At 57.9% G+C, this 20,229-nt stretch overlaps 1 protein-coding gene and 1 long non-coding RNA gene across 4 annotated transcripts; one reads left to right on the forward strand and one right to left on the reverse strand.

Moving 5' to 3' along the window:
- Window positions 1-2,915: 2,915 nt before the first annotated feature.
- LOC125962675 (uncharacterized) lies at window positions 2,916-9,030 on the reverse strand. Its single transcript, XR_007474191.1, has 3 exons — window positions 8,447-9,030; window positions 5,416-5,502; window positions 2,916-4,588 (listed from the first exon to the last, which is right to left on the reverse strand). It is a non-coding gene; the product is annotated as an uncharacterized LOC125962675 (long non-coding RNA).
- LRP3 (LDL receptor related protein 3) lies at window positions 7,410-20,201 on the forward strand. 3 transcript variants are annotated; one of them, XM_033413786.2, is made up of 7 exons: window positions 7,410-8,390; window positions 10,280-10,327; window positions 15,613-15,787; window positions 17,140-17,354; window positions 17,814-18,930; window positions 19,175-19,307; window positions 19,546-20,201. In XM_033413786.2, exons 1-7 carry the CDS (start codon window positions 8,318-8,320, stop codon window positions 20,128-20,130), a joined length of 2,346 nt encoding a protein of 781 aa, XP_033269677.2. In that variant the 5' UTR covers window positions 7,410-8,317; the 3' UTR covers window positions 20,131-20,201. The 3 variants fall into 3 exon arrangements, with proteins under 3 accessions (XP_033269677.2, XP_033269678.2, XP_004284187.2); XM_033413787.2 differs by having other exon boundaries at window positions 7,660-8,390; window positions 19,527-19,983; XM_004284139.4 differs by having other exon boundaries at window positions 7,666-8,390; window positions 15,649-15,787.
- The last annotated feature ends 28 nt before the right edge of the window (window positions 20,202-20,229 follow it).

Genomic DNA, 20,229 nt, shown 5'->3' on the forward strand with positions numbered 1-20,229 from the left:
TCTGACCTCATACAGTGACTTGGGAAGTTTCCCTCCTGTTTTATTTTCTTGAAAAGGTTGTGTAGAATTGATATGATTTTTTTCTTAATTGTCTGATAGAATTCACCAATGAAACCATGTGGGCATGAAGCTTTCTTTGTTGGAAGGTCTCCATTACAAATCCAATTTAAAAAATAGATTAATAAATAGTACTATTTATTTCTTCTTGAGTGAGCTTTGGTGGTTTCTTATGCATACATTAACCATACATTAATCATACATTAACCATACATTAATCATACGTTAAATATATTTACAATACAATCAGCAATCCCACTCCTAGGTATTTGCCCAAGTGAATTGAAAATTTCTGTTCACACCAAAACCTTTCAATCCAGAAGCCCATGGCAAGTTGTAGCACACACTATAGGAATATCTAGGAATGGCTCCTGCTGGATGCCAATTTCTAGGGCTTCAAGATCAGACAGCCCTTGGCTCCCAGTTGAATAAACTAGTTCTAAGCATATCAATGTGGATAAAGCTTGTAAACATAACACTGGATGAAAAGCAAGTTGTCAGAGGATACAGCAATATGTAACCACTTAAGTAAAACAATATGATACATTGGTCATGGGTATATACTATGTAGTAAAAGTATAAAATTGAAGAGAAGGTATGTGTACCAAACTCAGGCTGGGTTAGGGATGGATAATGGGTTGGGGCAAGATTCTCTGGAGGTGATGACTGATTCCAAGGGATGCTGGATAGACTCCTTTTCTACAGGCTGGGACTTATGGAATGAGAGATTGGAGACACGATAAAAGAACAGTATTTCTGTAGGCAGCCTGAGCCATGATACCACCTGCTTCAACTCAAGTCAGTAAACACCCGCTAATTACCTACTAGGTAGGTGTGAGCAGAGCCGCCCTGGATGATGAGGATGTAAAAGGTAGCTTAACATCTCTAGGGAGGAGCTGACAGCTTAAAGACACAGACAGCCATGGAAATAAGACTGTAAATAAGACAAGAGGATGATGTGTTCAGCCCCAGAACGCTGTTTGAAGTACAGAAGAAGCAGTGAGGTGGGAGGGAGTTTTATCTTCCTCTGGGAGGGCAGACAGAGTATAGCTGGCCTGGGTTCTGAAGACTGAATAGGAGTTTTTCTGAAGGGGGTGCAGTTGGATAATGGCTAGTATTTACTGAACGCTTACTCTGTGCCAGGCACTGTTATAAGTGCCTTGCGGGTATTAGTGCTTTGAGTTATTACCGTGATCTAGTGAAGTAGGTACTGTTGTGGTCCTATTTATAGACGAGGAAACCAAGGTTCACAGAAGTTAAACCTGCTCCCGTGGGGAGCGCGTGGGGAGGCAGGTTGAATCCTCCGCAGGTTGACTCCAAAGCCTCTGTGCTTAATTGTGCCCGTCTTCCTGCTTGTGTGACGTGGGGTACGGGACGTGTGGGATGACTTCTAGGGGACTGGGATGATCTGGATCACGACTGTTACATCCTGCCGTAAATACTATTGAACCACAAAGCCAGGATGCTGCCCTCCCTTCAGTTCTTCTCCAGTGTTTCTCATCTGATTGAGGAGAAAATCTTTGCTTTGAAGCTAGTGTGTCATGAATGTGCTAGCCTTCTCCCTAACTCTCCTTGGTGGAGATGAATAGACAGAAAGACAGAGACAGAGAAACAGAGACAGAGAAGACAGGGGTGCAGGCAACAAAATGTGCAATGTTTTGTTTGGGTCATGCTTGTAGTTATATAGAGATAGCTCAAGTAAATACTTAAGGAAAATGAAGCAGTAATACTTAAGTAAAATGAGTTGACTTAAATACAGCCATTAAGTCCATAATAAAGGCTCACTGTCCAGCATGGTAGAGGAGGGGTCCTCTGAGCCCTGGCGAGTGAGCAGGACTGCACTAGGCTCCCCATGTGTCCCCCAGGAGTCCTAGGAGCTCTAACAGGGACGTGTGGCTTCCCTAGGAGCCACCCGGAGTCCCTCAGTGGGCTGATTTCATCTCCCCCGTGTGCCGGAAGTGAGCTTGGCCTCCACTCTCTTGACCTTGACCACGAAGGAGACACTTTGGGATGTGAGGGCTTGTCTCCATGGCTTTTCTAGTCTACCCTTCCTGCCTTGGGTTTCCCAGATCTGCACACGTGCCTCTGGACTCAGGCTCTCAACCTGTCACCTTTATTCCTCTGGCAGCAGCACAGTTAAAGAACAAACAGTATCTGTTAACCCACCTCGGGGTTCTGATGCACTTTGCTCCATTAACAATTTAGTGAGGTGGACTGAATTGGATTGATTCTCCCCCAGATCAATATACAGATGATTATTGTTTCAGGGCACTTCTGAGTGGTTCAGCAAGGCTGAGGGGAGCTTTCTGATTGAAAATTGGAACCACACTCCTTGTTCAAAATTACAGTGGAGAGGGTTATGTAAAGTAAGGGGGTGACCTGGCACTAACCTTTCTATTGCAGTAGAATCTTTTTTTCTTTTTGGAATGGTGCTTTTATGACATACTTCATACTTACTATCACTGTTCCAGGCCTATAATTTGAAAATTACTGCTCAGTACTGAAGGTGAAATGATTTTACTGCTATTATTCTATTATTCTCTTAAAGTTGGAAGAACCAGCAATGGCTTGGAGAGTGTCTATGGCTAGATGCACTTCGCCGTGCTGAGCCCATCACCAGATGTGCCTGCAGATGTGGCCCGTCACTGGGCTGTGGCTGGGATGCCTGGGCATCGCACAGGGTGGAGGAGGTGCTCAGCTCTGAGGCCTGCTCTTCCCCCATCACCCCTGGCAGACCAAGGTTCTGGGAGGTTCCAGTATTGAGCCACACTAAATCCAAAACAGCAACTCAGGCTGGCCCACTCACCCCACAGAGCCCAGTGGAAATGGTGTCACAACCCCGAACTTTGCCCGTTTATTTTTAGTATTTTTTAATTGTGGTAAAATACACATTACACACAATTTACCATTTTAACCATTTTTAAGTGTGTAGTTCAGTGACATTAAGTACATTCACATTGTGTGTAACCGTCACCCCCATCCATCTCCAGAGCTCTTTCATTTTCCCAACTGAAACTCCGTACCTGTTAATCAATGACCCCCCATTCATTCCCCCCTCCAGCCCCCAGCAACCACCTTCCTACTTTCTGTCTCCATAAATTTCACGACTCTAGGTCCCTCATACAAGTGGAATCACACAGTATTTGTCCTTTTGTGACTGGTTTGTTTCACTTAGCATAATGTTCTCAAGGTTCATCCATGTTGAAGCCTGTATCAGAACATCCTTCCTGTTTAAGGCTGAATAATATTCCATTATATCTATATCTGTATCTATCTAGCTCTATCACATTTTGTTTATCCATTCATTTATTAATGGGCACTTACGTTGTTTCTACCTATTGGTTACTGTGAATAATGCTGCCATGAACACGTGTGTACAAACACCTCCTGGAGTTCCTGCTTCCAATTCTTTTGGGTATATACCCAGAAGTGGACTAACTAGATCATATGGTAGCTCTATATTTAACCTTTTGAGGAACTGCCAAGCTGTTTCCCACAGCAGCTGCACCATTTTACATTCCCATCAGCAACGCACTAGGGTTCTAACTTCTCCACATTCTCGCCAACACTTGTTATATTCTTTCTTTCTTTTTGTAATAGCTCTCTTAATAGACGTAAAGTGGTATCTCATTGTGATTTTGATATTTCTAGTATTTTTAATGCAAATAAACCTTAACTCCCTTTCTCTAAAGCTATTATTTTCTTGCTTCCTCTCCTGTCCTTCCATCATCTTATTTCAAAGTTGTACAACATTAACTGCCGTTCAGAAATCCCAGTTGCAGGCTTTCATGTTAGTTTCTACTTAAATGGCTCACATTTTAAAACATCATTTGAGAAACACAGATTTTAATGTATATGAGAGCAAAATAGCCATAGAGCAAAATAGCCCCTGTCCTGTGAGGCTCCTCTGCTGGGTCCCAGAGGGATCTTATAAAGTGTCCGAGGATGGTTTCTGCCCAAGGAGAGACTTATCTTTTAAACCTTTAAGAAATGTATTTATTTATTTTTGGTTGCACTGGGTCTTCGTTGCTGCGTGCAGGCTTTCTCTAGTTGTGGCAAGTGGGCGCTACCCTTCGTTGTGGTGCGCCGGCTTCTCATTTTGGTGGCTTCTCTTGTTGCGGAGCACGGGCTCTAGGCACACGGGCTTCAGTAGTTGTGGCACGTGCACTCAGTAGTTGTGGCACATGGACTCTAGAGCGCGGGCTCAGTAGTTGTGGTGCACGGGCTTACTTGTTCCGCAGCGTGTGGGATCCTCCCGGACCAGGGAATGAACCCATGTCCCCTGCATTGGCAGGAGGATTCTTAACCACTGTGCCACCAGGGAAGGGAGAGACTTATCTTAAATGAATACAGAACAATCCCTCCACCACTGGCTCGAGTGAGTGGCTGGCCTCAGGTGCTTGGAGTGCTTCTCTCCAAGGGGGCCCTGGACACGTGGGGTCAGTCAGAACATCCACACACTGGAGGGGCTGCTCACAAGGCTTAGAACATCTCTCCAAATGCTCTCTGGCTCTGCTTCTTGATTGTTCTCCTGGTCAAGAAAGAAGAGTAGAAATTATCTCTGGGAAGGGTGGAAACGTTCTGAGGCCAGAACGAGTTGGGTGGAGAGGGGGCTTGGAGAGGTGGTAGGCAGGGCTTGTCCCACAGGATCACAAAGCTCAGGTTAAAAACTTTGAAGTCTGTCCTGGAGCATTTTCTGCAAGGAGCATGGTCCACTTTGCATGTTAAAAATGTGAGCTGGGCTTCCCTGGTGGCGCAGTGGTTGAGAGTCCGCCTGCCGATGCAGGGGACACGGGTTCGTGCCCTGGTCCGGGAAGATCCCACATTCCGCAGAGCGGCTGGGCCCGTGAGCCATGGCCGCTGAGACTGCACGTCCGGAGCCTGTGCTCCGCAGCGGGAGAGGCCACGACAGTGAGAGGCCCGCGTACCGCAAAAAAAAAAAAAAAAAAAAGTGAGCTGTTGATTGGGAGGCAGGGGACCACGTAGGAGGCCCAAGAGAGAGGAGATGGTGGCTGGGACCAGGGAGGTGGCCTGGTGGTAGAGAGAAGTGGGTAGATTCGAGATACATTGTGGGGACGAGCTATCAGGACTTAGTGATGGATTGGCCTCGGGGGATTAGAGTAGAAATTATTGACTCAGTAAATGATGCAGCCAGAACTGAACTGGGCACAACAGGGAAGGTGCAGATGGCAGAGTGGGAGGTGTCTGAACAATAAAGAGTTTGCCCGCCTGGAAGTCACTTGCAGTAAACCTGGACCAGGTGGTCATAAGCCCTTGTTCCAGCTTGGCTTGCCAAAGCCATATTTGGCCTTTGATCCTCAAAGAAATTAACTATTTGAGATCAAGAAAGACAATTACCAGGAATTCCATGGTGGTCTAGTGGTTAGGATTCGGCGCTTTCATTGCTGTGGCCCAGGTTCAATCCCTGGTCAGGGAACTGACATCCTGCAAACCATGCAGCATGGCCAAAACAGAAAAAAAAAAAAAGAAAGATAATTACCATCCAACTTGGCATCCTCTACATAGTGTCCAGCAACCAGCTGGGTAAGAGCTGGCTTGAGTTTGTGCCTGCATTTTAGTGAGTGGGTTCTTCCAGACGGGGATTTATGTGGGACACCTCCATGCCCCTTCCTTCTCCTCTCTGCTTGCCCTCTTCTCCACTCCTGGAGCAGATTGCTGAGGGCCTCAGTGGCCCACAGTCTGAATCTCATGAGACATGTGTGAGGGACACCAGCTTTGCTTCCTCCTGACTGGGAAGGCCAGCTTCCTGCCAGGAGGACCTTGATTCCCCGCCTGGATCCCTCTGCCCCACTGCTCCCTTGTCTGCCCCAACCAGTCTGCATGTTCTCAGGGTCTGTTACTTGCATCACCCTCTCTCCAGTACTAAATTCTCCAGTAGCTGGAAGATTTTGGGTTGTGAGGGACACAAACCTCCTGGATACAAGCAAGCCAAGGTAGAATGTTTGTTAAGAAGTTGAGGGGGACCCAGTGACTGCAGCCAGGGTGTCGGGTCCTACCGCAGAGATTAGGCTTCCAGGAACTGCTCCAGAAGTAGTGAGAAGTGTTGGGGGAGAGGACTGAGCCAGGGTTACACTGGGGACCTCTAGAGAGGCCCCTGCCTGGGGCGGCAGCCTCTAGAGGGCGCTAGACCACTGTGAGACAAAACCGGAAAGGGGTATCAGAGAGCTAAGGTCTCGATATGGGCAGGGGGACTAAGTTTGTGCCAAAAAAACCCCAGTAATCAAGATAAATCATATTTTAAAACATCTAAATGCAAAAAAAATTCATGCTGAACAAATTTGCAAAAGTTTAAATAAAGTTCGGTTGTTGTTGTTTTATGATCCTGCTCTACTGTGCAGTGGGAAGAGTTGTTTCCAACGGGCCTGAGGCTCCTGAGCTGCCATACCCCTGCTGTGTGGGATTATAAGGGTTGACAGCAGGGTGTGAGCAGATTGGGCAACTTGGAGTTTTATGTATAGCCATGTTTTCCCACGTGGTTCAAGATATTTGATATCTGATAATTTGGTAAGTGTATATAGGGGATCACATTTTTCTTTTTGCTGCAGGCTCCACTAGGACTCCCAGGGCATTGGCCTCAACCCTGGATTCCTTATAGAGCTTGCAAAACACACACTGAAGTAGGAAGCATCTTCAAATGGAAACAAAACTGCAGACCTTCACTGTCAGTGTCCCAACTTCTGCTGAACATTTTTGCTGAGCATAAACGCCCATTGCAAGGCAGTCAGCAGCCTGAGGAAATTCTGAAACCAAATTACAGCAGGCTAATGCTCTTTACCATAAATGAGTCATTTATCCCATTATTTGATTTTTAAACCCTTTAATACATCTCCCAAGAAGAAGTCTGCTTTGGAAAAATCACCAGAAGAATTAGAAGAGAGAGAACAAGGAAAGAGAAAAAACCTAAAAGTAGTTTTTTTTCCCCCAAATTTTAAAAAATTAAAATCCAATTGGCCTGCACAGTGAAAATGAGTTAGTTGAGTTACTCTGTCTACAGTGTTCACTAATATAACATCAGTGTCTCTCTACCTTCTTTCCTAAACAGAGGAAATCAAGGGGGAGAAGGGTCCTGAGCCTCCATCAGGGCAGGCGGGACAGGCTATGCCAAGCCTCCCACGCCAGGGAGGGAACCTTTGGGGACCTCTGGTTTCACATCAGTCTCGGAAGGAGGGTTGGCCCTGCTTAATCCTATATGGCCTCCTCAAACTGTTTCCCCGGTTTCTGCTTCTACTGGGCCCAGAACTCTCCCAGACGGGGCCCCAAGCCTGGAAAACAGGCCTCCTCTCCATTTCCCAGCGCTTGTCGGGATGACTGGTGGGCTCAGGGCCTCTTAGAGTGGTTACCAATGTCCCTCACAGGCCTCGCTCTGCGCAGAGCGATTCATCTCCGGGATGTGGCAGGGCTACTTGGGTTGTAGCAAATGAGGGGGGCAGGTCGGAGTGGCAAGAACCTCACGCGGAAGACAGGCCTTAGTCCTCCGCCACCACGCGCCGTCCTTCCCTCAGCCCCTAATCAGCCCCGCTAGCCCCTTTCTCTGCCACCCTCTACCCATTATCCCTTCCCTTCCCTCCCATCACAGCCGGCTCCGGGAGGGATCGAATCTTGGGCGGCGAGGAGGGCGGCTTGGAGAGCCAGGCTCAGGGGCCGGAGGGCACGCACTGGCCGGGGGCCGCCTGCGCGGAGCTGTCCAGCACCCGAGGCGGGGCGCGCAACCCCCGGCCCGCCCCAGCAGCCAGCAACCGTCCTGCCAGCGCCACTGCGGCTCGGCGGGCGCGTCACGTGGCTGGCGCGGCGCGGCCTCCGGGCTCAGGCGGGCGAGGGGCCGGGCGGCAGGACCCACAGACCCGCTGACGCTCCACCGGCGGCACCGGCCGGGCGGGCTGGGAGCAGCGCGGGGCGGCCAGGGGGCGCCAGGGCCGGGCGGGCTGCGCGGCGCGGGGCATGGGCACGCCGGGGGCCCCCGGGCACAGGCCGGCCGCGGCGCGGCTCCCGGGGCGCAGGGGCAGCGGCGGGCAGGGGTCCTCCCTGGCGGCCGCCGCTGAGCCCCCGCGGGGCCCGTGACGCCGCGGCCGATGTGGCCCCGCACGCGCTGCGGGCCTGCACCGCCACCTCACAAAGTCGCCGCCGGAGCCGCCGCCCGCACCCGGGCCGCAGCCGCCGCGGGAGCCCGAGCCCGAGCCCGAGCCGGAGACGCAGGCGCGGGTCAGGAGGCGGCGTCCACGGGCGGCCGCCCGGCCCCGGCATGGAGAAGCGGGCAGCCGCGGGGCCGGATGCGGCGCCGGGCGCCCGGGCGCAGCTCGCCGTCGTCTGCCTGGGTGAGTGGGCCGCGCGGGCACGCCGGGGTTTGTCCCCTGCCTCTGTAGCTCCACACCTCTCCCTGGTCGCACCCGCGGCGCCCCTCTTCCCCGGTCGCGGCTGGAGTTCCCGGAGCGGGCACTGCGAGAGCTCCCGCCGGAGGCCGCGGAGACTGCGGCTCCCAGGACCCCGGCCTGCTGGGGTCGTAGGCCTGGGAGGGCGCCTCCGGCCGCGGAGCCCCGGCTCCCGCCCGGCTCGGAAGAGCGTCAGGGAGCCCGGGTGAGCGGTGCGCTGTGCAGGCGCCTGGGGTTGGCAGGCAGTGGCTTTCTGCCTGGGCTGCCCGTGCTTAGCCTGGTGGCGACGGGGGGTCGGGGGCCTCCGGAGCTGCGGACAAAGGCGAAGCCAGCCGGGCCGGGGCCGGTGGCCCCCTCAACGAGGAACTATTTCCTGCCCAGAGTGGGTTGGGGGCGGGAGCTAGCCGGAGCCGGGATCAGGATGCCGGGCAGGAGGCAGCTGCTAGAATGACTCCTGTTTTCCCTTTGTGGCTTCACAGACCCAGCGGGGCAGGCCTCATCAGCCCAGGTGGTGTGTCTGGGGAGGGTCGAGGGACCCATCCAGGCCTGCCACCCCTCCAGCCCTACCAGAGTTTTTCTGTCCACCTTTCCAGGGCCTTGTGTGGGGGAGAGGGGAAGGAAGGAGTTAAATCCTCAAGCCACATGGCTCCTTTATTTACCATGATGAAGGAGGGAGGCCATTATCTAAGTCCCGGGTCATTAGGGGACACCCTATGGTGTCATTAGTGAAGGCTCTGTAACCCCAATAGGTTGGCTGAAGCCAGTGAAATGACAGTAAAAAAGAAGCCTGTTCATTTTAGGTTGCACCCTCCTCTACCCCCAAGAACCCAGGAGCTGGGGGAAGGCCCCTGCCTTAGCTGTGTGAGCGGGTCTCAGTAAAGGCCACGGCCCCCAGAGTGCCCACTCTCCAATCTGTCAGTGGTCACGTGCTGCTGGGTGCTGGGCTTCCCCGGGGAGCAAGGCAAGGGGCAGACCCTCCGGCCTTCCCAAGGCCCTCCCTGCCCAGATGGGGCATAGCCCAGCAGAGCCTGGGTGTCCTGCTAGGCGGCAGCTGGCCCTGCTTCCTCACCAGATGGGGGCTGACCCCTGCAGAGATGCTCTCTGCTTCCCTTGGCATCCTTGATGTTGGGGAAGGAGGCACCCTGAACCCCTGGAAGTTGAGTTTGCCCATATCTTCCGTTCCCATCACCCCTGCGGGAAAGCAGTAGATGAAAGCAAAGGGCAAATCCCATGGTGGTGGGTACTTGAAGGGGTAGGTGGCAGGCAAATTCTTTGCCTCTCTTCTCAAGGTCAGCATGGCACAGTGAGGAGGACCTTGAACCCTGTTAGCTGTGAGTGCCTGTAAAATGGGTGTAATCAGAACTGTTTCCCTCCCTCCCTGGCTGGAGAGGCAGCTCAGAGGGAGGAAGCCCTACAGGGTGGTAGGAGAGCCCTTGACAAGCCCAGGTTGAGCAAGGGCCTCTCTCTGAAGGATGGTCCAGGCCCATGGTTCCCAAGCCTGAGAGGAAACAGAAACACACCCCCTCCCAAGTAACTTAGAATTCCCAAGTGTGGCGAGTGGCAGGAGCTGTCTGGTGCAGTCAGGCTTGCACCCTGCTCTCTTCCGCTGTGGGTGTTCAGGTGGGTGCTGAGATCCCCGAGGTTCTCGCTTCTGCCCATCCCAGCAGGACTGGGGTGGGAGCACAAGTCTCTGTGGCAGCACTCTGGGCCTTACCCTGCGAGATGAAGAGAACCAGCCTGGAGTTTGGGCTGTGTTGACCTGTGCCCCAGGTGCTTGAGACCCAAGAGCCACCCCCCTCCCCCAATCCACTGAACTCTCTCTGTGTCTCCCGCAGTGAACATTGTTCTCACCGGGCGGCTCAGCAGCGCCGTTCCTGCCTTAGGTGAGTAAGATGCTTCTCCCCTTCCTCCCTTCCTCCCTGCCCTCCTGGCTTAGTGACCTCTGAGTACCAGCCTTCAGGATCCTGGCTCCACCCCTGAGGTCACCTGGCCTTTTTCTACCTCAATCCCTGGGAATCTTTTCTGCATCACAAAGGAGCTGTTTGGCATTGGGCAAACTTACACCTCTCTGAGTCTCAGTTTCCTGTTCTGTAAAATGGGTGCAATAACAGGCCCTACCCCAAAGCCTGCTTATTAGGGTTAAATGGGCAAATGAGGTAAGGTGCTCAGCACAGCATTGGCACATGGTGGCCTAATACCGCTAGGAAACTGTCACCGCCCACACAATTGACGGATTGTGCTTCCTGTAGGGTTCCCAGAGGGCCATGGGGTGCCATGAGATGCCTGCCTGCTTTAAAATTATACCTGGGATTTAGCTGATAAAGATATGGCTGAGTGACAACACTGAGAGACCAAAGCCATTGATGGAGGGATTTAGTGCTTATGTGTCTTGTGAGGAGGGCACATGCCATGCCACATAGGGTCACAGGGGAAATACCAGGTTTGGTCAAGGCAGACATAGGAGTGAGGGGAAGGCCTAGGCCAGAGTCTTGATTGGCGTTTCAGTGGGAAAGGCAGGGCAGGGCAGGGGAAGCAGCTTAGGACTGGCTAATTTGAATAATTCCCGAGGGCTCTGGGCTATGGGGGTGGTCTCTCGGTGCCTGGTACCTGACCCTGGGATGAAATATTGGCTTGGTGTGTGAGTTAGATAAGAAGGCAGTGAGGAGACTCAGCCTCGGATCAGCCAGTCTGCCCAGGGAAGACCAGTTTCAGGCAAACTGGTTTGCAGGAGAGAGGTAAACACTTTGGCTGAGAGTTTGGCCCTGTGGTTAGTGGATGCCAGATAGACATATGGAGTCTAAGAAAACACAGTTAGAAGTCCGCGGCTGCCTCCTGCCTGTCCGCGTGGGTCCGTCCATCCACTGGCCGTCTTTGTGCTTGGGCCTTGTGCTGAGCACAGCAAAGGCTGCCAGGAGCGGCAGGGAGGCTGAGGCCATCAGGAGCATTTGTCCTTTGCTGAGGGGGCTGCCAGGGGTTGGTGAATGCATAGGCCCAGGCCCCTGTGGCCCTTGGTGCCCCTGTGAGACATCTGAAGGGCCTTGGGAGCTGGAGTCTGGGGCGCCGCGGACTTGTTCGCTGTGTGCTGAGCTGCATCGTGGGGCGGGAGGTACCCGGGATTTCTAGTTCTGCTCAGGGCCCGGCTTGCAGCAGAAACCCACGGAGGCCGGCTCAGGGAGAGGGCTCTCTGCTGGCTGCGGTCCCTGGGAGGGGGAGGCTCAGGGTCCACAGAAGCCGCTCTCACGGGCCCATCTCTGAGACGCACCCTCGGCCCCCTTCTCCCTGCCCACCAGCTCCTGCTTCCGGCAGCCTGGTCTCCTCTGCTGACTCTGCTGGCCCAGGGCCCTGCCTCGCTCAGCACTGAGCCAGCCTCGGCCCTGCCTGGCGTCCTGGCCCCCACAGCTGACCACCCAGTCTCTCCACCCCAACTTCCAGGAGAAGACTGACTGGCCTCACCTGGGTCAGGTGTCTGTGGCTATGGTAGAGAGTGGGCATGGGGAAAGGGCACGTGAGGGCGTCAGGTCTTACAAATGTGAACCCAGGCCGGCCCTCCTGCTGGTGTAGCGGGTGGGCATGTGGCTAGACGTTTAGAAAAGAAATGCTCCAGGGACAAGTTCTACTCCTAGAGCCGGGAAAGACAGCCATCCGGGTCCACCCTCATGTGTGGCCGCCAGCAGGGTTCAGGTTGCCTGTGCATGGCGCCCCCCGGTGTCCTGTGCGGCCCCAGGTAGTGATCTGGGGCTGGGACTGTCCTGGAGCCCATCGCTGACCCTCTAGCTTTGCTGAGGGAAGTGGAGACCAGTTTGTGCTGCCAGAGGTGCCTCCCTCCACCCAAAGCTTCATGCCGCTGCAGTTTTCAGGGTTCCCCTGCGATTCCTCCTGTGAGGAGGCCAGATCATCACTGTCTGGCCTGCCCCTTCCCAGCCCTCGCTGGGCTCAGACCCCCCGCAGGGCCCAGCTGGGCTGCCCGGGAACCTCACAGGTTTTTGCCTCTCAGACCCCGTCCTGCCCCAGGTTGTCAGGCACTAACTGGGTCAGGCCACCCACCTCCCGCACCCCAGCCTCTGGGCTCCGCCTTGTGGCCACTGTGACCCGGTGGGGTGGTGAGCCTGGGCAGGGTCTTCAGGCTGTTCTCCCCTCACCTGGCAGCTGCGCCCACGTGCTTTGGTGGGGCTCCCAGCTCCCTGTCACTGGTTACACCAGCAGGGTGTCCGGAGTAACGACGGCCTCTGGAAACCAGATCTGTGCGCTGCGCGTCCTCAGGCCTTGCTTGTACCCTCTCAGGAGTATTTGACGTCCCTGTGGACCAGGAAAGAAGGACACTGGTCTAAAAGTGCTCAGTCATCCCTTGCCCCCTTGAGCAGGCCACCTTGACCCGAGGGCCGAGCAGTCTTCTGCCCGAGTGAACACAGGTCACCTCCAGTTAAGCTCAGACAGACCTCTCTGACTGCCCCTAAACACCCCCCAAGACCCTCCACCCTGCGTCGGTACCTCCCAGCTCCCCTTGCTGCCCGCCCATCATCACACACCCCATCACTACCCTCACCTCCCATGGGCATCCCCCCTCCTCAACCCAGCGCGTGCATGTCTGCCTAGAGACTGCCGCTTCCCCAGATCTCCCAGCCACCCTGAGACAAGCAGCACCCACTGACTCCATTTCACCGATGGACAAGCTGGGGCCTAGGGTGCAACGGTGTATCTGGCAGTGTGGACCCCCAGAATGGATTCACGAGGCTCTACCCTGCCTGTGCTTGGGTCCTGGGGTGGTGGTGGAATGCGGGGGAGGCCTGCCCCGCATTCTAGAAACTAGAAACTAGAAAGCCTGGGGCCGGTGGTCTGAGCAGATGATGCCCTCCAGGCCCATGGCCAGGCAGCGTCCAGTCTGGGGCCCTGCACGGACTCTGGCCTCCCTCCTGCACCGTGGTCACTTTGCATGGGCCAGGCCGACGGCTGCAGAAATCATGGTCTCTGTGGCCCCCTTTGGAGAAGAATAAAGTGACTGAGTGACACTGCTGCCCCCGACGTGGGAATTTCTGGGGCAGCCAGGGCGCACTCAGGGGTGAGGCTGTTTGGGGAATGTGTTGTCAGGGGCTTTGCTGAGGGGCAGAGCTGGGCTGGCAGCTGTCCAGTCATCTGCTCCTGACTAGGCTGGTGGTTGGAGACACAGGCCTCCCTACTCATGAAAGAAGGGCCAGACACAGGTCCTTGCAGGCCTGGCTTTCCCTGGCCAGTGTGGGAAACCCGGCCTCCGTGAGTGCTGCATCCCACAGGGGAAGCGTCTGGGCCAGGGTAGGTATTGCTTTGCCTCAGGCCTTGTCCTGGGGGCGGAGGGGACAGCGGGTGACTCCCGCACTGGCTGGTGAAGCCTCCAACTCCAGGTGTAACCTCTGCTTTAGAGACTCCGTGTGGGGGGCAGATGTGCTCCCAGCCCTGCCTGGGAGCCTCCCGCCCAGCACCCTGTAGGAGGAGAAGCCTCTTCTGGGTTTCATAACCTCATGCCTCCCAGGGTGTCCCCAGGTCGGCACCCAGCGTCTCTGTGAGGCCCAGAAAGCCGGCGGCCTCACCCGTCAGAGGGAACATGTTGCTCAGGCCCCCGGCCGCCCCTCCGTTTGTTTAGTCCTTACCCTCCTGGGCTGTGAGAAATCTGCGGCTCAGGGAGGCTGGCCTCCCAGGCCACGCTGAGTGCCCAGCGGAGAACCCTGGCTGGTACCTCGCCGACCCACGACCGTCGCTCTGATGGTGACCTGAGCGTGGTCAGCCTCGCTTTGGGTCAGGGCAGGTGTTTCTCTTCTAGTCCCCTGATGCTCCTGTGAGCCATGGCCGGGGGCTAACTCCCTGCTAGTCACAGTGTTGGATCACCCGGACCTCAGCGCGTACCCTCCTAAGACTGTGGGAGGCATCTGGAGGGCTTTCACTCTCCCTCCTGTACCTGAGCCCTTTGGGGTTTCAGAGTCTTGTTGAGAGCTAGCAGAGAGACCCTACTTCCAGGGCAACGGTGGAAGGGGCCAGGCAGTGGGAGAGAGGAGGTGGTATTGCTGGGCTCGGGAAAAGCGTCATCATTTGTCTCCCCCAGCCTCAGTTTCTCCATCTGTATAACGGGCCCCACCTGTGCTGCCGGCTGTCGGGAAGATCAGATGAAGAAGTATGACCGAGGGGCTGTGAGGGCTGGGGGCAGCCAAGCGCAGGGCCTTCCTGGTCCTGGGAAGGCCAGGGCACACCGGGGCAGGGTTTGCCACCTTTAGGCTGGGTGGGCTCAGCTGGGAAGCAGAGGGCATGTGTAATGATGTGGGTAAAGTGAGGCCGGTGAGGCTGGGCACAGAGGCACTCGTCACCCGTGCTGGCTGGCATGATGCCCTGAGCTCGTCCCTGACACTGTACGGTAGACACTTCATCAGTGCGTCGGCTCAAGGCTGGCAGTGAGGCCAAGCCCGTTAGAGGACCAGCGTGGGCCCTGACTTACCTGCTGTGTGGCCATGGGCAGCTCACTTACCCTCTCTGAGCCTCGGTTTCCTCATCTGGTTACAACATCCACCCCTGGTGGCTTCCCACTTATGCTCAGGATAGAACCCAGATGCCACACAAGGTACCATCAGACCCAGCCTGCACTTCCAGCCACCTTGGGACATCGGGTCCTCCTTTCAGGCCTGTTTTATAATCTTCACTCTACCCAGGGTATCTGCAGAGTCTGCTCCTTCCCCAGCCTGTGAGCTCCACAGAGCCAGGCTTTTGCCTGTCTTACGAGCATGCCTACCGCTTGTGCTTGCCATATATTAGGTCTTCAGTGAATATGTGTTGGGTGAGCACAGCCCCTTCCCTCCCGGGCTGAGGCCTGTATTTAGTCAGCCCCGGGGCGGGAGGAGGGGAACAGGCAGGGAACCATAGTGGGTCTGCGTCTGCCTAGGGCTGCAAGATTCTCCAGAGGCACCAAGGGGAGTTGGTGGGCTCGCTCCCAGCCCTGCTGGGGATAAGGGATAAGACCTAGGCTCTGGGGCACAAGGTGGGCCCTCCTTGGCCCACGCCATACACACCACTTCCGTGAAGTCTCAAGTTGTGGCCTTCCTCTTGGCCGTGATCACCTTGGCTGGACTTGAGCCCACCCCGGGGAAGGCCTGTGGTCAAGCCATGGGGGGCTCAAGTGTCCCCCTCCCTCACTACCCCCTCCCACCCAAAGGTGAGGCTAGCACCTCTCAGCCTCCTCTCCTGACAGCCGCCTGCAGCGGGAAACTGGAGCAGCACACGGAACGACGCGGTGTCATCTACAGCCCAGCCTGGCCCCTCAACTACCCACCGGGCACCAACTGCAGCTGGTACATCCAGGGTGACCGTGGGGACATGATCACCATCAGGTATGGGGGCCCCGGGGGTGTCAGAGGGAACCGATGTGGGCCTACACACACTGAATGTGAGTGTGATGGTGTGCATGTGAGGGCATGTGGCAAGCCAGTGACCAGATGTGTGTGCACACGTGTGAGCACTCACGTGTGCTTGTTTATGTGCATGAGCCCCATCTGAGCAGGCATAAAGGACAGGTGTGTGTGCATGTGTGAGCACGTGTGTGGGCACAAGGGAGCAGATGTGTATGTGTGCAAGTATGTGTGTGAGTCTACACGTGCACATGTATGAGTTGTGTGCATGTGGGTGCATGTGAGCACGTGAGTGTGGGCCTCTGTTGCTGGCCGCCCAGACCTGGGCCTCGTCCTGCCCTGAGCCTCTCTCATGGGCTTGCGGGGCTGTCCGTCACCTCAGGCCTGCCAGGGAGGGGAGCCCTGGGACTGGTGGGCATGGCCCAGCTGTCTGTGAGGTGGCAGAGGTGTCCTGTCTGTCCTGCAGGGGTGGCTTGAGGCCAGGCTGGCACTGAGCCCAGAGCACGTTTTCCCCAGGGGCCTTGGGGTGGTCTCGGCAGGAACGGGGACCAGGCAGGAGCCCAGGCGCTTGAGCTGCGGGGACATGCAGAGGGAAACGGGGTGAGGTGATCAGATGGTGGAACTGAGGCTGGACCCCTGGACTGGGGAGATCATGGGGAGTCACTCTCCTAAATGCAAAGCCCGGAAGCCCCCAGTCGCTCCAAGGCACAGGGATGTGATGGGCACCGTCAGGGTCTGTGCCCGTTTCCCTGTGGCCTCTGGGAGTCTCTTCAAAGACTCGACCCTTCCTGGCCCCCTCTAGAGAACTCCATGGCACTGTTTATCCCACAGCCTGGGCCAGGGGGTCCAGGGCCAGTGTTTCTCCCCAGGTGCTGAGCTGTGCCCCAGCCCCAGCCTAGGCCAGCCCGGTGCGCACGGGTCCCCTCAGTGCACAAGCCTGGGATTGTGCAGGGTCTGTCCCAGCAGAGCCAGCGTGGCGAGGCTCTGAACCCTTGGGCCTTGTCCTTCAGGGGCGAGTGTAAGTGGAGGGAATTGCCTACGATGGGGCTCCTGCCTCCCCCTCCACTTTGGCCTTGGGTTGGGGTGCCGTGTGTGTGTGTGTGCTGACCGAGGGTGGAGAGGCTGCACTGGGGCTGACGTGACCCAGGCTGTCCACACTGTCCTGATTCTTCATGGAGCCACCTTCAGACCCCTGGAGGGCCCACTGAGCAGCCGGGAGTGGAGGAGAGGAGGGACAGTGGGGCTGGCCGTCCTTGCCGTGAGCTCAGGCATGACCGTTCCCTGCTGGCCCCTGGCCACCCACCCATGTCGGCGGCCCTCTTTGCCTCCCGCAGCTTCCGCAACTTTGACGTGGAGGAGTCCCACCAGTGCTCCCTGGACTGGCTCATGCTGGGCCCAGCGGCTCCGCCCCGCCAGGAGGCCTTCCGGCTCTGCGGCTCCGCCATCCCACCCGCCTTCATCTCTGCCCGGGACCATGTTTGGATCTTCTTCCACTCGGACGCCTCCAGTTCCGGCCAGGCCCAGGGCTTCCGTCTCTCATACATCCGAGGTGATGCCGGTGGTAGGGCGGGCGGGGCGCCTCAGTGTGTGCACGTGGGCTCCTGGGGGCCAGGGCGGCACCCTCCATCGACCCACTCCCTGCAGGGTCTCCCCCAGAAGGCCTGTCAGCTGGAGCCCAGTGTTGGGACGGAGACTGGTCATGTTGCTGCCTCAGGGTGGCTTGGAGCCCCTCGAGGTCACTGACCCCACTTCATAGACTTGGCCAGAGTGGGGAGCTCAGCCCTTACCCCCAGCTCAGGTCAGGACCTGGGCCTGCCCTGGCATTTGGAGGGTCTCTGCCCCTCAGTTGGCCATGGAGAGTCCAGGGCCCTTCTCCGGGGATCCTGCCTCTCCCTGGACCCTGCAGAGGCCCCGCTGGGATGGGGCACCACACGCCGGCTGCTGGCCCCAGGCTGGAGGGCAGCTCTGCTTGCCCCTGACTGTGTCTACTACGCACTTCACCCCACAGGGAAGCTGGGCCAGGCATCCTGCCAGGCTGACGAGTTCCGCTGTGACAACGGCAAGTGCTTGCCGGGCCCGTGGCAGTGCAACACCGTGGATGAGTGCGGCGACGGCTCTGACGAGGGCAATTGCTCGGCGCCTGCCTCCGAGCCGCCGGGCAGCCTGTGCCCCGGGGGCACCTTCCCCTGCAGCGGGGCGCGCTCCACACGCTGCCTGCCCGCCGAGCGGCGCTGCGACGGCACTCAGGACTGCGGTGATGGCTCCGACGAGGCTGGCTGCCCCGACCTGGCCTGCGGCCGGCGCCTGGGCAGCTTCTACGGCTCCTTCGCCTCCCCAGACCTGTTCGGCGCGGCCCGTGGGCCCTCGGACCTTCACTGCACGTGGCTGGTGGACACGCAGGACCCACGGCGCGTGCTGCTGCAGCTGGAACTGCGGCTGGGCTATGACGACTACGTGCAGGTATACGAGGGCCTGGGCGAGCGTGGGGACCGCCTGCTGCAGACGCTCTCCTACCGCAGCAACCACCGGCCCGTGAGCCTCGAGGCCGCCCAGGGCCGCCTCACCGTGGCCTACCACGCCCGTGCCCGCAGCGCCGGCCACGGCTTCAACGCCACCTACCAGGTGAAGGGCTATTGCCTTCCGTGGGAGCAGCCGTGCGGGAGCAGCCGCGAGGGCGACGTGGACGACGCGGGCGAGCAGGGCTGCTTCTCGGAGCCGCAGCGCTGCGACGGCTGGTGGCACTGCGCCAGCGGCCGGGACGAGCAGGGCTGCCCCGCCTGCCCCCCCGACCAGTACCCCTGTGAGGGTGGCAGCGGCCTCTGTTACACGCCGGCCGACCGCTGCAACAATCAGAAAAGCTGCCCCGGTGGCGCCGACGAGAAGAACTGCTTCTCCTGCCAGCCGGGCACCTTCCACTGTGGCACCAACCTGTGCATCTTCGAGACGTGGCGCTGTGACGGCCAGGAGGACTGCCAGGACGGCAGCGACGAGCACGGCTGCCTGGCGGCCGTGCCCCGCAAGGTCATCACCGCCGCCCTCATCGGCAGCCTGGTCTGCGGCCTGCTACTCGTCATTGCCCTGGGCTGCGCCTTCAAGCTCTACTCCCTGCGCACGCAGGAGTACAGGTGGGTGGCGGGGCCAGGGCCTCGCTTTCCTCCTGTCTCTGGAGCGAGGCCCTGGGCTCACTGTTCGTACAGCTGTGGGCTTGTGAGCTGAGGCTCATCCACACGGGGCTTCTCGGGTCTGGGCACCTCGGGACGTCCGGATGGAAGGACGGGGTCCCACGTCCTGCTGCGGAGCCCCCGTGGGAGGCGGGAAGTGGGGGGTCCCCACAGCCCCGCCATGCTGCCCTTCTGCCCTTGCTTTCAGGGCCTTTGAGACCCAGATGACACGCCTGGAGGCTGAGTTTGTGCGGCGAGAGGCACCCCCGTCCTATGGGCAGCTCATTGCACAGGGCCTCATTCCACCTGTGGAGGACTTTCCCGTCTACAGTGCGTCACAGGTGAGCCAGAGGGTGTGAGACCCCACCGGCCAGACCTCGGAAAACACCCAAGACAGGGAGGCCGAGGGACCAGGTCGGAAAGCGTGCGGCCAGGCTGGTCCAGGGGTCGAGGGAGGCGGGAGATGAGGCCTGGACAGGGTGACATAGAAGGCCATGGCCGGGGAGGGGACAAGTTGGTCTCTGGGTCCTCGGGGGTCGTTCTGACCTCTGCTCCCTCAGCCGCCGCCCCACCCTCCAGGCCTCGGTGCTACAGAACCTTCGCACGGCCATGCGGCGACAGATGCGCCGGCACGCCTCCCGCCGCGGGCCCTCCCGCCGCCGCCTCGGCCGCCTCTGGAACCGGCTCTTTCACCGACCGCGGGCACCGCGCGGACAGATCCCGCTGCTGACGGCTGTGCGCACCTCACAGACGGTGCTGGGCGACGGGCTCCTCCAGCCGGCACCGGGGGCTGGCCTAGACCCCCCGGCACCCCTAACAGACACAGGCAGCCCAGGGGCAGCCGGGGAGGGGCCCCCCGGCGCCCCTAGCCACGCACCGGAGGTGGGGCCTTCTGTGCCGCCCCCCTCGGGCCTGCGGGACCCAGAGGCCAGGCCAGTGCACAAGGACAGGAAGGCCGGCAGGGACCCTCTGGTGGACAACCCAGCCCCTGTGGACATGCCTCGGGCGTCCTGCTCGGCCCAGGGCCCTCACCCCCCGGCCCCCACTGCCGGCAGCACCCTAGGCCCCCACCCACCAGAGCCACTGGGTGTCTGCAGGAGCCCCCCCCCACCCTGCTCCCCAACGTTGGAGGCCAGTGACGACGAGGCCCTGCTGGTCTGCTGACCCGCCGGACACGCTGATGACCGCCACAGCCCCGCTTTGTAACCAGGGAATACACAGTCGTTTCTACCCTGCCTCCGTGTCCTTCTTTCTTACGGAGAG

The sequence above is a fragment of the Orcinus orca genome, chromosome 20, assembly GCF_937001465.1.
Source record: "Orcinus orca chromosome 20, mOrcOrc1.1, whole genome shotgun sequence".
In the NCBI taxonomy this organism is placed as follows: domain Eukaryota; kingdom Metazoa; phylum Chordata; class Mammalia; order Artiodactyla; family Delphinidae; genus Orcinus; species Orcinus orca.

Excerpts from the sequence above, each read along its gene's own strand:
- LRP3 (XM_033413786.2), top strand. The coding sequence starts at position 8,318 with ATGGAGAAGCGGGCAGCCGCGGGGCCGGATGCGGCGCCGGGCGCCCGG. Across the intron at positions 15,788-17,139 it reads GGGGACATGATCACCATCAG|CTTCCGCAACTTTGACGTGG; the intron begins GTATGGGGGCCC and ends TGCCTCCCGCAG. Across the intron at positions 19,308-19,545 it reads CCGTCTACAGTGCGTCACAG|GCCTCGGTGCTACAGAACCT; the intron begins GTGAGCCAGAGG and ends CCCACCCTCCAG.